The 13,926-nt window shown below is 60.6% G+C and overlaps 2 protein-coding genes across 2 annotated transcripts in view; both read right to left on the reverse strand.

Annotated features, from left to right (window-relative positions):
- Window positions 1-4,526, reverse strand: part of CDC34 (cell division cycle 34, ubiquitin conjugating enzyme) — a 10,518-nt gene extending 5,992 nt beyond the window's left edge. The window contains exons 1-4 of the mRNA XM_024740015.1: window positions 4,371-4,526; window positions 3,998-4,160; window positions 3,301-3,460; window positions 279-418 (exon numbers count right to left, since the gene is read on the reverse strand). Coding sequence (XP_024595783.1) covers window positions 279-418; window positions 3,301-3,460; window positions 3,998-4,160; window positions 4,371-4,526 — 619 coding nt within the window. The remainder of the gene's footprint in view (window positions 1-278; window positions 419-3,300; window positions 3,461-3,997; window positions 4,161-4,370) is intronic.
- A 175-nt stretch (window positions 4,527-4,701) lies between these two features.
- Window positions 4,702-11,444, reverse strand: TPGS1 (tubulin polyglutamylase complex subunit 1). The gene is made up of 2 exons (XM_024740114.1): window positions 11,071-11,444; window positions 4,702-5,471 (listed from the first exon to the last, which is right to left on the reverse strand). The coding sequence occupies exons 1-2, from the start codon at window positions 11,442-11,444 to the stop codon at window positions 4,937-4,939; spliced, it is 909 nt and encodes a 302-aa protein (XP_024595882.1). The 3' UTR covers window positions 4,702-4,936.
- Window positions 11,445-13,926: the final 2,482 nt, after the last annotated feature.

Below are 13,926 nucleotides of genomic sequence, written 5' to 3' on the forward strand. Positions count from 1 at the left end.
CGGCCCGCCGCGCTTTTGTGGCCTTTTTGTGACGTCCCGTCGCGGGGCGGGGCCGGGTCGGAGCTGTCCGGAGCCTCAGTTTCCCCGGGGGCGCTGGAGCCAGGAGGGTCCCGCCGCTCGCAGCCCCTCCCCACTTGGCACGCCTCTGCAGCGTGGACTCGGCACCCGTCCTGGCCGAACCCCAGACCAGAGCCCTGACCCTCCCTGGCTGTGCCCGCGTCTCAGGCCGACCCTTGACCCCACCCTGGGCTTCACCCGGACCCTGCCAGAGCGCTGACCTGGCCGCGCCCCGGGCCCGGACACCCGCACAGCTCTGGATCGGAGAGTTGGGATGGGGCCTGGCCTCCATCCCTGCACGTCCGCAGGTGACAGCTCCCCAGGAGGGTGGGCGTGGCACTCGAGGCCTGTGGTGGCCTCGCTGTCAGGTGACCCGGGCAGCCAACAGTTGCACCAACACCTCGGGCTGAGCTGAGCTGATTTCCTCCCCTGGCTGCCCCGACACCTGGCCCTGGGCTGGTCCCCGCTGAGGACAGACAGGTAAACCCGTCTGGGGAAGGAAAACAATATATCATCTGTGGGGATGGAAGAAGGAGTCTGAGAAAGCCCTGGGCATAGCAGCAGCTTCATCAGTAAGGAGGCTCTGCCCTGCACCCCGAGGGACCTGGAGGGGCCCGTCATCTATAAAGTGGATTGCACACCCCTGTTTGTCCACTGTTCCAAGCGTTCTCTGTCCCTCATTTTCTGCCCCTCATTCTCTGTCCATAGCACCAGTGTCATAGCCTCGGCATGTGGCAGCTTGTCGATGAATAATAATTAGAATTAATTATGATTCTTCCAGAGAAGTTTCCCAAGATGTCTCCCTGCGTACACTCCCTGCGTACATCGCAGGAGTTATTGGGTGAGTGGGGGCAGCCCTGGAAATGTAAAGAGAGGTACCAGGTTTGTGGCCCCCTCCAGCTGGTCCCACATGAGGCCTTGTCCCCCAGGAAAGCCTGCACCTCAGGCTCTGAAACATCCTGAGGTGGTGGACATCTGGGGTTTCTACCTGCCCATTTTCTGGCCAAAGCACCTGCATTTTCCCATGGGGCTACCACTCTTAGTCTGCAAGGTTCCAGTTGGACTGATCGTCAAGCCCTGGCTGCAGGCACGGGTCCTCCAATCAGAGTACCCTAGGCCCCCCGGTTGGTTCAGGAACAGCACGTGACTTGGCCTTTTTCTGGGGACACGATGCTGCTGAGATGTCTGAGCCGGGAGGACCTGGACCTGGAGCTATAGGACCGTCTCGTCACCACAAGGCCTGTGAACAAAGTTGGCGCTCAGGAAAGCTGAGCCAACTGATGAGAAAGTGCTGAAGACCCTGTTTGTGCTCCTGGATCCAGCCATGCCTGGCCTCCCCTTGCAATGGTGCAAGTCAATAAATTACTTCTTTTCTTATTAAGCCAGTTTGAGTTGAGCCTTCCATCACATGCGACAGAAGAGCCCTCAATTCAAATCTAGGTCTGCCATGAACTTGGAAATGGTCCTCAAGTGTAGACTTGTAAGATAATGAACTTGTGTTGTCGTGGGGTTTTCTGAGGTTCTTTTTTTGTTGTTGTTTTGTGTTGTTTTGTTTTGGCAGTGGTTTGTTGTGACAGCTACAGGAACTGAATACCCTCGCTTCTATGAGCGTCAGAGTCTTCCTCTGGAAAACTGATTAATTAATTCATGGTCTTCCACAGACAAATCTAGGTGCTGGGGGTACAGCAGTGAATAAAATATGTAAAAATCCCTCCCCTTGGGGAGACAGGGAGAAGGGACATAAGCAAGCTGTTACATAAGTAAGCAATTTCTTTTTTTTTTTTTTTTTTAGTAAGCAATTTCTGATAGCAATAATTGAAGAAAAGTAAAGGACAGTGAGGCATTAGCAACGGGAGTGGAGCCGGAGAGTTATCTCGGATAGGGGCTCGGGGGAGGTGCCTCTCAGGAGGTGGCATTTGAGTGGGGACCAGAATGGGGTGAGCCCCTTGGGTCTGGAGGAGCAGTGTTACAGGGAAAGGGAACAGCGCGTGCAAAGGCCTGAGGTAGGGACAAGCCGGACCAGCTAGAGACCAGTGTGCCTGGGGCAGAGTGAGGGGACAGAGTCTAGGAAAAAAGCTGGGGAGAGTCTCTCTGCTCAGCTCTCCTGAGTGCTCACTGTGTTTACAGGCCTTGTGGTGACCAGATGGCTCCAGGATCCAGGCCCAGGTCCTCCCAGCTCAGCCACCCCAGAAAAAGTCCTAGGGCTGCATCTCATTGGCCAGCTGGGAGTCATGTGCTGTTCCTGAACCAAGCACTGAGGCCAGGGTGCCTGGAGCACTCCTACTGGCTGGTGGGGTCGCCCAGGGCAGTGAAGATGAGGGCTGGACCAGTGTGGGGAGGCGCAGGCAGGATGAAGCTATGATGTGCAACCTACAGGATGCGGAGAAGGGCCAGCTGAGGGGACAGGGGAGGCATCCAGGCTGAGCCCTGGTCCTGGGTGGACCGGGGGATTCCTTGGAGACCACAGACTCCAGAGGACCCCCAGGGTCAGGGGGGCTGACCGGAGGCTCCGTCCTGGATGTGGCAGGCCTGGGATGTCCTTGGGATGTCCCTGAGGAGACGCCCAGCAAGTGGTTGGCTCCCCGGGGCTGGAGCAGAGCAGGGCTGGGCCTGAGATGTGAATTTGAGACTCCTTGGTGACCAGGCAGTAATGGAAGCCATGGCCTGGATGAGATGCCAAGTGAGGAGGAAGCATGAGGAAAGGAGAGGAGAGGTCCCTGACCCAGAAGGAGGACGCCTTTCCCCAGGGAAGCTGGGGAAGAGGAGCCTTCGGGGTGCTGTGGAGTGAACGCTATGGGGGGCGCGGGGTTTGGAAGGCGGGGAGGCCGAGCGTCCACACTGCTGTGAGGTCAGATAAGCAGGACAGCTCCGCCTCTCCAGGCTGTGCCTGTAAAGGTCAAACCAGGGATTCAGGATCCAAGACCAGGCGTGATGGTGACTCGGGGGTGGCAGTGAGGGAAGGTGGTGGGGCAGGGAAGGTGACCCCAGGTGGAGTTGGCCTCAGCCTGATCCGGGGGGGGACCCTGGAATGTGAGTTAGCGTCCCATGAGGCAAGCGGACCAGCTCTTGGATCCCCTGGTGGCCACTGGCCACTCCTGCCCCAGATGGGGGGATGAGGCCTCCTGGGCCACATGGCTTGGTCTCTGGTGGGGCAGCTGTGAGCCTCGGCAGATGGGAAGGGGATCTGGTGGCACCAGTGACACCTGCTACACGCTGTCTAGTCCAGGGGACCGCAGAGCTGACCGGAGGCTGCTGGAGCCCATGAGTCCACCTGCACTGCGCATTTCGTGCAGATGCCCTGCCCGGCCGCAAGCTCCATGCCGCAGGGGCCTCAGCACAGCTTGCTCCCCGAGGCCATCCAGCCCCCTAAGGGTCTCAGCCTGCTGACACGCCGGCCCATTTCCTGTGTGCGGTGTCAGTAACAGCTAATGCTGAGGGAGGGGGGCACCTTTGTGAAGCTACTGGTTATGTAACAAATGACCCACAAACTTCGTGGCTTGAAATGGTAACGTTCATTCATTTAGCTGCAAAGCAGGAGTCTCCAGTCAGGAACCCCTGTGTGGCCTGTGCTTCTTCAGGCTACTGCGTGGCCACCGCATCCCCTGGAAGCCAAGTACTGTCACAAAAGCCCCCAAGTGCAAGGAGAGGGGATGCAGATTCCACCTCTTACCTGCCTCTTTAGGGGGCTGGGAGATTCAAGAAGAGCAAATGGGAACAGAAAGGAAGCCGTGGCTGCTTTTGGAAAACACAGCGCCACTCACTGGTTTATCGATTACCAGCCAAGGGCAGGTGCTGGGAAACGGGAGGCAAGGTGGTCCCTGCCATTGGTAGCTCGAAAAAGGCTTTAGATTCTGTCCGCGTGTGATCTCCCTCAATCAAAATCGGGGTGCCCTGGGTCCCATTTAACAGAGGAGGAAACTGAGGCCGAGAGTGAAGTTACCCGTCTGCAACTGTCCTGGGCTGGGAATCTGCTTCCTGCGGAATCCTCCGTCCAGGATGTGCTCCTGCTGGCGGAAAGGGGGACACCCAGGGCGCTTGGTGACTCTAACGGGTGTGCCTGGATCCCGGGCGGGCCCCGTGGCGGTGGTGAAGGCGCTGTGGCTCTGGATTACAGAGCGCGGGCCCGGGTTCGGATCCCTGCTGGCCCCTTGCTGGTGCTGCGACCTTCACTCCTCTGGGCTTGGTTTCTCCATCTGCCAAATGCGGGCAGTGGATTACCTTCCGTATAGGGCGGCGGTGAGTCAAGACATTGTCAGGTCTCAGACGTGTTAGCTGTTTCAATCGTCACCATCATGACTACCTGCCCAGCTGACCTCTCCCTTTGGCGGTTGGGGAAGCCGAGGTCCAGGGAGGAACTGCTGGGGCGGGGCGCTCGTGGAGGGCAGGCTGGGGGCCAGCCATGCCTCCCAGGTCTCGGGGCTGTGCCTCCAGGGCACCTCGCTGGGTGCCCCAATGCCCTCTGCCCCCATAAAGCTGAGTCCAGGGGCTCCCTGGGGTTTCTGGGCAGTGGTGGGACCCGCTGGGGCTGGCCAGGGTGCGCCCGAGTGGAGAGCGTTTCCAGAGAAGCGTGCTGGGGGCTGGACACGGGTACACACACACACACACACACACACACACAACACACACACACACACACACCCCAGGTCAGCCTGGGGAACAGATTTTTATTTCTGCTGAGGAGAGGGGCCTGGGCAGGCGGGCGGGAAGGGATCCTTGGCCTACCCCCGAAGGGGGCTTGGGCATCATTCCAGGCGGGAAGCTGGGTGAGGGGGCTCCCTGCACCCCTGGCATGCAGGGACACCCCAGTCCTGGCCCCGGTGAGCCGGACCCCGAGGGCCCCAGGTATCCGGGAGGAGGAAGCGGCGGCCGAGGGAAGGGCTCAGCCCACGGGCTTGACCTTGGCGATGAAGAGGGCGGCCGCCTTCTCCAGGAACTCCTCCCGGGTCATGGGGGCGCTGGGCCGCTGGGCCACCAGCGCGCGGTCCATGGCCAGCGCCAGGCTGTCGGGCCCCAGGCGCGAGCCGGCCTCCAGGTAGCGCGCGGGCGTGGTGTCGTCGCTGGCCTGCAGGGCCCCCTCCAGCGTGTCCAGCACGGCCTGGCCCACGTGGCGGTCAGCCACGGCCAGGCCCGGGTCCTCCAACAGCCGGTAGAGGGCGCCGGCGCGCGCCACGAACTCCAGCAGCACGAAGCAGGTGAGCATCCCCGCGCGGAACACGGCCAGCGGCACGGCCTCGTGGTCCCGGCACTGGATCTTGCGCAACAGCGGCGCCACCACCTCCTCGGGGGCCTCCCCGTCCCGGCAGATGCGCTTCAGCAGCTCGCTGTACGTGCGCCCGTCCAGCCCCGGCTTCTTCTTGCGCCCTCTGGCGCTCAGGCACTCGTAGGCCACGCCGACGTTGTTGTTGAAGGCGGTCCTGCGGGCGGAGGGGCCGTCGGGCCGCGCCAGAGCCCCGCCCCTGCCCCCCCGGCCCCTCCCCCAACGCGCCGGCTCGTCCAGCCTCAGGGCCTTTGCACCAGCGGTGCCCTGGCCTGGAGCGCCCTCCCCCACATCTCCCCACGGCTTTGAGCCTTTGCTCAATGTTACCTTATGGGGGGGACCCTCCCTGACCCCCTAACCCCTTCCTGTACTTCTCTTTGTGGTGTCCTCACGAGTTCCCTCCCTCCCACCAGCTCAGCCCAGGGGCCTATGTCAGGGAGTTTATTTGTTGGTCACTGTTACGGCCCCAGCGCCCAGAACACTGCCCAGGAGCCCCAGAAACGTCTGCTGACCCCGACGATGGGCATCCGCCCATGGACTCTCCATTCCATCGATGATGTGTGTGTACCCACGGGGTGCCACCGTGGCAGGACACATCCCTACCTTTTAACCTGGGTTGTCTCTTTTCACCCCTGCAGGCCCAGAGGCAGTAACCCACACTGTGGCTCAAAGCCGCTGCCGCCTGTCTTCGTGGGTAAAGATTTATCCGCAGGCGGCCACGTCAACCCAGACATGCTGCCCTTCTGCTGCAACAGCAGACCCGACGGTCACGTCAGGGACCAGCCACGGCGCTGACATTACTTACCACCTGCCCCATGAGGACCCTGATGTCCCGCCACGAGCCCTGGCCACGCTGGAGCCTCACAAGTGGTTAAGTGAGTGGGCTGGGGTGAGCCTGGGCATCTAGATAACCCGGGTCTCATTCCCATCCTTCTCTCAACAGCTGGCGGCCGGCCGAGGCCCAGTTCCATCTCCACTAAAGCAAAGGGGAAGTGAGGCTCAGGGCAGCGGCCAGGCCAAGGGTCCTACAGAGGAAGGGGCACCCCCAGGGCTCACATTCGCCTTTTCTGGGAGCCCAGCTCCACTCTTATCTGTGGGACCTGTACGGGTCAGCGTGGGTGCGAGCCCGGTCCACGCTGGGCCGGAGCACGGCAGGTGCCCAGGGCAGGGCCCAGGGATGGACATGCTCACCCAGTGAGCTCCGTGGGTCAAGGCCCTTTACAGAGGAGGAACTGAGGCCCAGAGAGGTGGGGGGAGGACCTGGGGTCTTGCCCATCTGGGATTCACTTCTCACTTCTTGGGTCCTTAGGATGTGCTGGTGCTTTAGGGCCAGTGAGATCACTCCGTGAAGCGCTGGGGGTGCCAGACGCAGCGTCACGCTCCCGTCCCCAGGACTGGCACCGTGTTAGCTGCTGCCGTCTCACAGTAACCCCTTGCAGGAGCTTTTGTTATCAACTCCTTTCACCAGGACGAGTGGGTCCGGGGGACCTGGCAGTGATGATGCCCGTGTCAACTCTGTGGCCGCGTGGCAGTTACCCCCACACCTAGATCACGTCGCAGCCTGAGTCAGGAACTGGGAATGGCTTGGCTTGGTGGTCCCGGCTCAGTCTTCAACCAGGACCCTGGCAGGGCTGCTGTCCCCTGAAGGCTCCCTGCGGAGGCCTCTCCCCACGGGGCAGTGTGAGTGTGCTAAGGTCACGGCACTGGCCCCTGGAGCGGGTGACCAGCAGGGTGGCAACGCAGGCAGCTGCCCGAGGGTGTGAATACGGGGTGGGGGCGGTGTGTGGATCTCGGGGGTGTCTTGAAGGCAGGCCACCACACCCCCACGACAGCATGGCCCACTTCCCGTGGAGGGTCCACTCCCCGCAAGGCTGAGTGAGCAGAGCTCCTGCCAACCCAGCAGCAGCCATGTGAGGCCACTGAGGTCTCGGGTGTGTCCCTGTGGCCTGATGGCTCGTCCTGATGGGGCCTGAGCGTCCACCATCCGCCCAGCTCTGCCTGATGCCTCCCCAAGAACCTGGTCGACCCACTAGTTGTCTTGAGCTGAATCAATCCCCCCGGAGGCGGCGGCGTGTGCGGACCCCTGAGCACCCTGTGTGCTCAGAGCTGTTCCTGGCTGGCCCAGACCTGCACCGGTTCTAGCCACTGCGCCCTGCTTCCCTCCTCTGGAGAATAAGGGTTCTAGTCCTTGCGTCTCAGGATTCTTGGGAGGACACAGGGTAGATTTTGTGCTCGGCGTGTGGCAGGGGACCGCGTGCGCCTGTCATTAGCTGTCACCAGCTGCCACTCAGCGCTGTCCAGGTTGTTTACCATGGGCCTCGCGGGCAGGAAGACGCACAGGGGGGCAGTTACGGTCCAGTGAGATGACAGCGTCAGGCAAGAAGCCAGAGGAAGGCCACACCCCATCTCGAGGCCGCCCTCCCGGGGGCTCCCAGCCATGAGGGAGCACTCACACCGTCTGCCGTCCTGGGCTCTGGTCCTCAGGCTCTGCCTGTGTCAGCTCCCACATGGAGCAGTTTGCAAAGCACGTGGGCATTTGTTAAAAAAGAACCTATTTACGGGTCTTGTCACAGAGACATGGAGACTTCCAAGGTAGACCGGGGGCTCTCAACGGGGTGACTCTGCCCCCAAGGGACACTGGTGACTCTGGGGACAGTTATGGTTGCCACCACTGGGTGGGTGGAGACCCAGGAGGCTGCCCAACACTTGCAGGGCCCAGGATGGCCCCGCACGGAGTGACCGCGCTCCCCCTGTTAGCAGTGCTGAGGAGTGACTCTGGTTAATTGTTTGGAAAGAAATTGGGTCCTCTCCCTGCTCACACCAGAGGCCTGCGTACATTCCCACTGAGTCAGGCGGTGTGCACCAGGGTGGCCCCCAGTGTCTGTGGGTCACCTCCCCTCCCTCCCACTCAGGTGTGTGTTTAAATGTGTGCAGCATCCCAGGACCTCAGAGGTCAGACGGTCATGGGACGTAGTCTCCTGGGGGGTCCGTGGAATCCCATAATCTGGGGGGTCTTGTCTGGGGAGATTCTGCCCCCAGGGGACACTGCGTGATGTCTGCGGACATCTGTGCTTGTCACAATGGGGAGGGCTCCCGGTATCGAGTGGGTGGGGGCAGGGAGGCCGCTCCACACCCCACAGAGCCCGGGACACCCCACAGAGGATGCTCGGAGCTGAGGAGACTGGCCCAGACCCTCTGGTGCCTTTGCATGTTTTCTGGGGCCACGGGGACCTGCAGCGGTTGGCACTCTTGCTGTTCCTATTAGCACGTGGTGGCTTAGAAAGCGGCCCTGGGGCACCATGCCGGGTCTGCTGTGTTTGTGCTCTGAGGGCCGTCACCAGTCCTAGCAGCCAGCACGTGTGATTTCGAGACAACAGCAGAGGGGATTTTGGTTGAGTTCTCCCCAAATCTTTCGTGCTGAGGTCGCTCTCAAGAGCAGCCCCGGAATTCCCCAGCCCACCCCTCAGCATAGGGACGAAGCTGCCCAGCCTCGGGGGGACCCGCCTGGCCTGGCTTCTGCTTCTGACCCGGCAGCCGAGGTTATGGGGCTCTTGACTGGGAACGTATCTCTGAGTTCAGCACCAGCCCCACCTCGGGGAGACCAGGTGTGCCACCAGCACCGGCCACTCACTCTGCTCCTCCTGAGAACAGCTCCAACACCCCTTCAGTATGGTGAATAGTGTCCCCCCAGGTGCACGTCCACCCGGAACCTGTGAGTGTGACCTTATTTGGAAATACGGTCTTTGAAAGATGTAATTAGTTCAGGGTCTGGAGGTGGGGTGAGGTAGCCTTGAAACCAATGCCAAGTGTCCTTTTGAGAGAGTGACACAGAAGAGAAGCCACGGGAAGACAAGGCAGAGGCTGCGAGGATGCGGCCACAAGCCAAGGATGCTTGGAGCTTCCAGAAGCTGGAAGAGGCAGGAAGGACCTTCCCCTATAGCCTCCAGAGACGGCACAGCCCTGCTGCCCCTGGACTTCGGACTTTGGCCTCCAGAACTGTGGGAGAATAAATTTCTGTTGTTTTAAGTCACCAAGTTTGTGGTAATTGGTTACAGCAGCCCCAGGACACTCAAATGGCCCCCTTGGTTCTAAATCCAACAGACACTTCTCAGCCCTCATCTCTAGGGCCATTGGACGCAGGGCCGCCGCCAGCCCACAAGGTGCCTTTGCATAAACTAGGCAAAGCTCTGCAAAAACCCTTCACATAAAGGTCCTCGTCTGTGACGTCTATGGATTGAACGGCTTGTGCAGTGCTTGACTTGCACGACTGCACGTGGTGACCCTGCCCCTGACTCTTCTCCTCCTTGGAAGATGTCCTGGTTCCCTGTCTTCTGGTTCCCTCCTTCATGTCTGTTCTGCCTTCTCACGCTTTCCTGTGGGTTCGCTGAGGCTGTGGCTCCTCAGAATCGGGTCCTGGGCTCTTCTCAGCTCCCCTGAGGCCTTCACAACCACCCCCACCCCGGCCCCCGCCACCAGGTGACAGCCACCCTGCACCGACACACATCTCAGCTGCCGACCCAACTGTCCACCTTCCTGCTTCGAGGTTTTCCCAGCTCCCAACTTAACGGTCCCCAAGTCACTCTGGAAGCTTCCCCCAAACCAGTGACCTCCCATCTCATGGACCACCTGGGGCTGTTCCTGCACAACCCCCTGCAGACCCAGCAGAACCCATGGATGCTCACCAGCCCGCTCCCCGCCAGGTCCCCATCTCAGGGGTGGCCACGGCCGTTTCCTTTTCTGGCTGTCGCTTTGGACAACCCGCTTGCCCTTCCCCTGAGGTGGAGACCGGGTGCTCTGAATGGGATGCCCGTTCGACACACCCCTTCCCGCACCCGGCTCCCTCCCAGCCTCTCTGTGCTCCCCTGCTTGGGGTCCGCACCTTGACTCTCTCGGGAGGGCTGCCCCCAGGCAGGAGGGTGCTGGGGTCAGGCTGAAACGCTCCCTTGCTTGGCTTCCTCCCCCTTCCTGGGCTCTCTGGGGACCACCCCCATCCAAGACCCAGCCCATCCACATCCAGTGCCCACCTTGTCTGGTTGATGCTGCGCGTCAAACAGCTCCTCCCCAGCCACCTGACACGGACCATTCCCTCACCCGCTTCTAAGGGGGTGGGGGGGGGGCAGGCGCCATCCCCTCCACCCCTCCATGCTTCAGCCCTGCGAAGGCTCCCGGCCTCCCCCTCTCCCGTGGGTCGCACACTGCAGCCCCACAGCCTCCAGGCCAGTGCAGCCGGTGGCCTCGTGCCTGCAACACCTTTCCCTGTGTGTCAATGCAGGCCCCTTACTGGACGTCTCTCCTGCCCGCGGGGGACCTGGATTGCTCTCTATCTCCACGGCCCAGCCCCGTAAATATTCATTTTCTGGCTGAATGGACGGGGATGCTACCACGCTGGGAACGAGGCAGCTAGGAGGGACCTGGCTCGGAGGACTGGCTCTGAGATCTTGGCCAAGTCCTGTCTGGGCTCCATGATTTTCAAAAGTGAGGTAGATGCAAGGGGGACCTCAGCACCTGCAAAGAGGCATCACCAAAGCCCAAGTCTGCCAGAGCTACCGGTGCCAGCACTCGGGTGGCCCCGTCGGGGCCCTGCAGCCCGAAGCCATCCGCGCCCCTCCCGCGCCAGGCAGAGCGGACTACAGTTCCCACCACGCCCCGCGCTCGAGAGCCGGCGCCGGGGGCGGGGAGCCGCGCGGAACCCGCTGGGAGTTGAAGTCCGGCCGCGGCCCCTACCCACCCAGGCCCGGCCCGGCCCAGCGCCGCACCTCTGGGAGTGGTGAGCCAGGCGAAGGTGCCACAGCGCGCGGCCCAGGCGCTGCTGCTGCAGCAGGAGCTGGCCCGGGGGCTCCCCGGCGCCGCCGTTTGCAGGAGACCGCAGGTCCATGTTCTCGAAGTAGTGCGCCAAGAAGGCGATGGGCTCCTCGGGTCGCGCCTCCAGCACCTTCAGCAGGGCCGCGCGCAGCATCTCCGTCACTCCGACCTGCCGCAGGAAGTCCTCCTCACTTTCGGCCGTCGCCGCTGCTCGGGACACCCCCGGCCGGCCGCTGCCTGTGAAATTGGCCGCCTGGGCCACAGGCAGCCGCCGCTTCTCCACTGCCGCCATCTTCGCTGAGGGCAGCGGGACCGGAAGGACGTCCATATTTCACAGAGCGCTGGCACCTCGGGGCGGCCATTTTTGTTGAGGGCAGAGGGCGCTCGGATCCTGCGGGGAGTCTGGGAAATAACCAGCGCAGGCCCCCCTTTTCCCTAGGTTCTCATTGGCACTTACTCTCTCTCCGTTTTCCTCTTTAGGTGTGCTGGTTGGCTTTCCTTGCTTAGGCTCGGAACTTAAATTTTGCCAGACTCCAAAATGGATCCCTAGGAAGGGCTTGGTTTCTGGTATGAAACCGGATTGCTTGTCATCTTGGTAGTGGGCGAGTCCTTCATTAGCATGGTCCCCTAGCAACCGGTCTCATTGGTTACCAGGGAAGCCCTGCTGAGAGCGGGCGGGATGGTTCCACCCCAACTCCGGGACTAAGCGCCGCTCCCGCCCCCTTTTCTGATTTTCAACTCAGAGCCTTTGTGCTCAGCCTGGTCTTCAGCCTAACCCAATCTCCGTGCGAGTTTGTAGCTCACCTCGTGGGGAAAGGCCCCCTCTCCCCATCAGGCTGGGTTAGGGCTCTGGTCTGCGCTTCCGCGGCCCCTAGTCCGCTGTACGGGTTCACAGAACGAGTGGACCACCCACGGTCCCCAGTTCCCCGTCCCAGGCTGTTACCTTTCCTTACCACTAGAGGGAATTTTCTCACACCGCATCCTCTATAGCTCTAAACTCTCCCATAGCTCCTCGGTTCCACAAGGCTGACGACCCTGGCGTCTACAAGCCCTTCATCTGCCGGTGTCATTTCCAGCCTCTCCCTCGCCCCTCCCCACGCTTTAGCCTCCAGCCACCCCAAAAGAGATGCAATTTCCCTTATCAAGCCACCTGTCTTCTGTGTCTTTGCCCGTGCTGTCCTCCAACAAATACTTTTCTCCGCTTCTTTTGAGGACTCCTAGTTACTCATTAAGCAGGGAAAGGCACCAGGAAGAGCACACGCCTCTTACCCCCACCCCTGGCCACGTGGGGCTGGGGTGTCCTGTCCTTCCTTGTCTGTCTGGGGAGTCACCTAGAGCAGAGGATGGTTGGAGCTGTGCCGGGGATTCCCCGTGTCCTCAGACCGCGACAGGAACCACCGAGGTCAGACCAGATGCTCTTTATTCTCCAGCTCTGCACCGTGGGGGTGGGTGGGGGTGGCGGCTCCCCAGGGTCCCCACTGAAGGGAAGCCCAGCCAGCTGGGGAGCCTGGATGTGCTGGCCATCAGGGTAAGGGGTCCACGGTCAGCCCCCCTGCTGTCCAGAACCCTGCAAACATCCTCTAGTCGCAACTGAGTGGAAGGAAAATCCCCCTCCGTGTGGTCCAGGCGGGGCAGGGGCCCAGGTCATCTGGTGGGCCGGCAGCGTTTCCACAGGTGGTAGGTCAGGAACACCAGGAGAAGCAGCCCCAGAACCAAGCTGCCCGTCCACAGGTATGCAGACGTTAGCGGGGAGCCTGGAGAGAGAGGCATACGGTGTCTTGCACCTCTCTGCAGGTTTGGGGAGCAGCCCAGCAGAGTCGGCTAAGGGCTCCCGGATTGACCGAGTTCCCTGAAATTTTACAAAGGACCTCACGGTTTAAAACGCCTTCTGAAATGTATAAAAATCACTGGACTATCCAGCTATTTTTAGAGTGAGTCTTTTGAAAGGTACATAGGACCTTGTAGTTAGAAGTGAGCTGTCCAGTGAGGGAGCACTCACCGCAGCTGCATTTGAAATGTGATCAGTCTGAGTGGACAGCGCTGTCTTTGTAAAACACACATTGCATACTGAAGGCTTAGTTTGGAAAAAAAAAATCTCATTCATGCTTCTTTATAGATTACATGTTGAAATGATAACGTTTGAGATATCTTGGTTTCGATGAAATATATTGTCAAACTTATTTTTACCTTTTTATTGTTGAATGTGGCTACCAGAAAAACGGAAATTACCAAAGTGGCTGTATTCTTTTTTTTTCTTTTTTGGCCATGCCACACAGATCTTAGTTTCCAGACCAGGGATCAAACCTGCGCGCCCCCTGCAGTGGAAGCACGGAGTCTTAACTGCTGGACCGCCAGGGAATTCCCTTCTATTTCTGTTTCTATTCCACAGGCTGTCTTAGTCCATAGAGTGCTGTGACACCTACACAGTCCCTGAAACTTAGTTATCGCCATGCAGGCAGTTGTGATCTTATAGGGTCACGGAAGTCCACTGGACAGCTGGGGACACAGGCTGGCAGGGCCCCCCTTGTCTAAGGCCAGACTCAAGGCTCCCCTCCCTGTCAGGCTTCCCCAGTGCCCGCCCCAGCCCCTGAACTCACAGATTTCTGAGGCCACGTACAGGTTGGCCGTCTGGCCCCCTGGGTCCAGGCAACACTGGAACCAGCCGTCACCGTGGCATCTGGCCCACAGCATGCTCCCGCCGCTCAGCCAAGCCTGGGCCCCCACCTCCTGCGTCTCGTAGGCCGCCAGCCCGCCAGGGGCCTGGGTCCAGCGCACGGCCACGCCTGGGCCGCAGACCACCTCACACAGCA

Source organism: Neophocaena asiaeorientalis, unplaced genomic scaffold, assembly GCF_003031525.2.
Source record: "Neophocaena asiaeorientalis asiaeorientalis breed wild unplaced genomic scaffold, Neophocaena_asiaeorientalis_V1.1 scaffold469, whole genome shotgun sequence".
NCBI classification, from domain to species: domain Eukaryota; kingdom Metazoa; phylum Chordata; class Mammalia; order Artiodactyla; family Phocoenidae; genus Neophocaena; species Neophocaena asiaeorientalis.

Bases quoted from the DNA above. Each gene is read 5' to 3' on its own strand.
- TPGS1 (XM_024740114.1), bottom strand. From the start codon at position 11,444: ATGGACGTCCTTCCGGTCCCGCTGCCCTCAGCGAAGATGGCGGCAGTG. The intron at 5,472-11,070 runs GTGCGGCGCTGG...CTCCGCCCGCAG, and splicing joins CTGGCTCACCACTCCCAGAG to GACCGCCTTCAACAACAACG.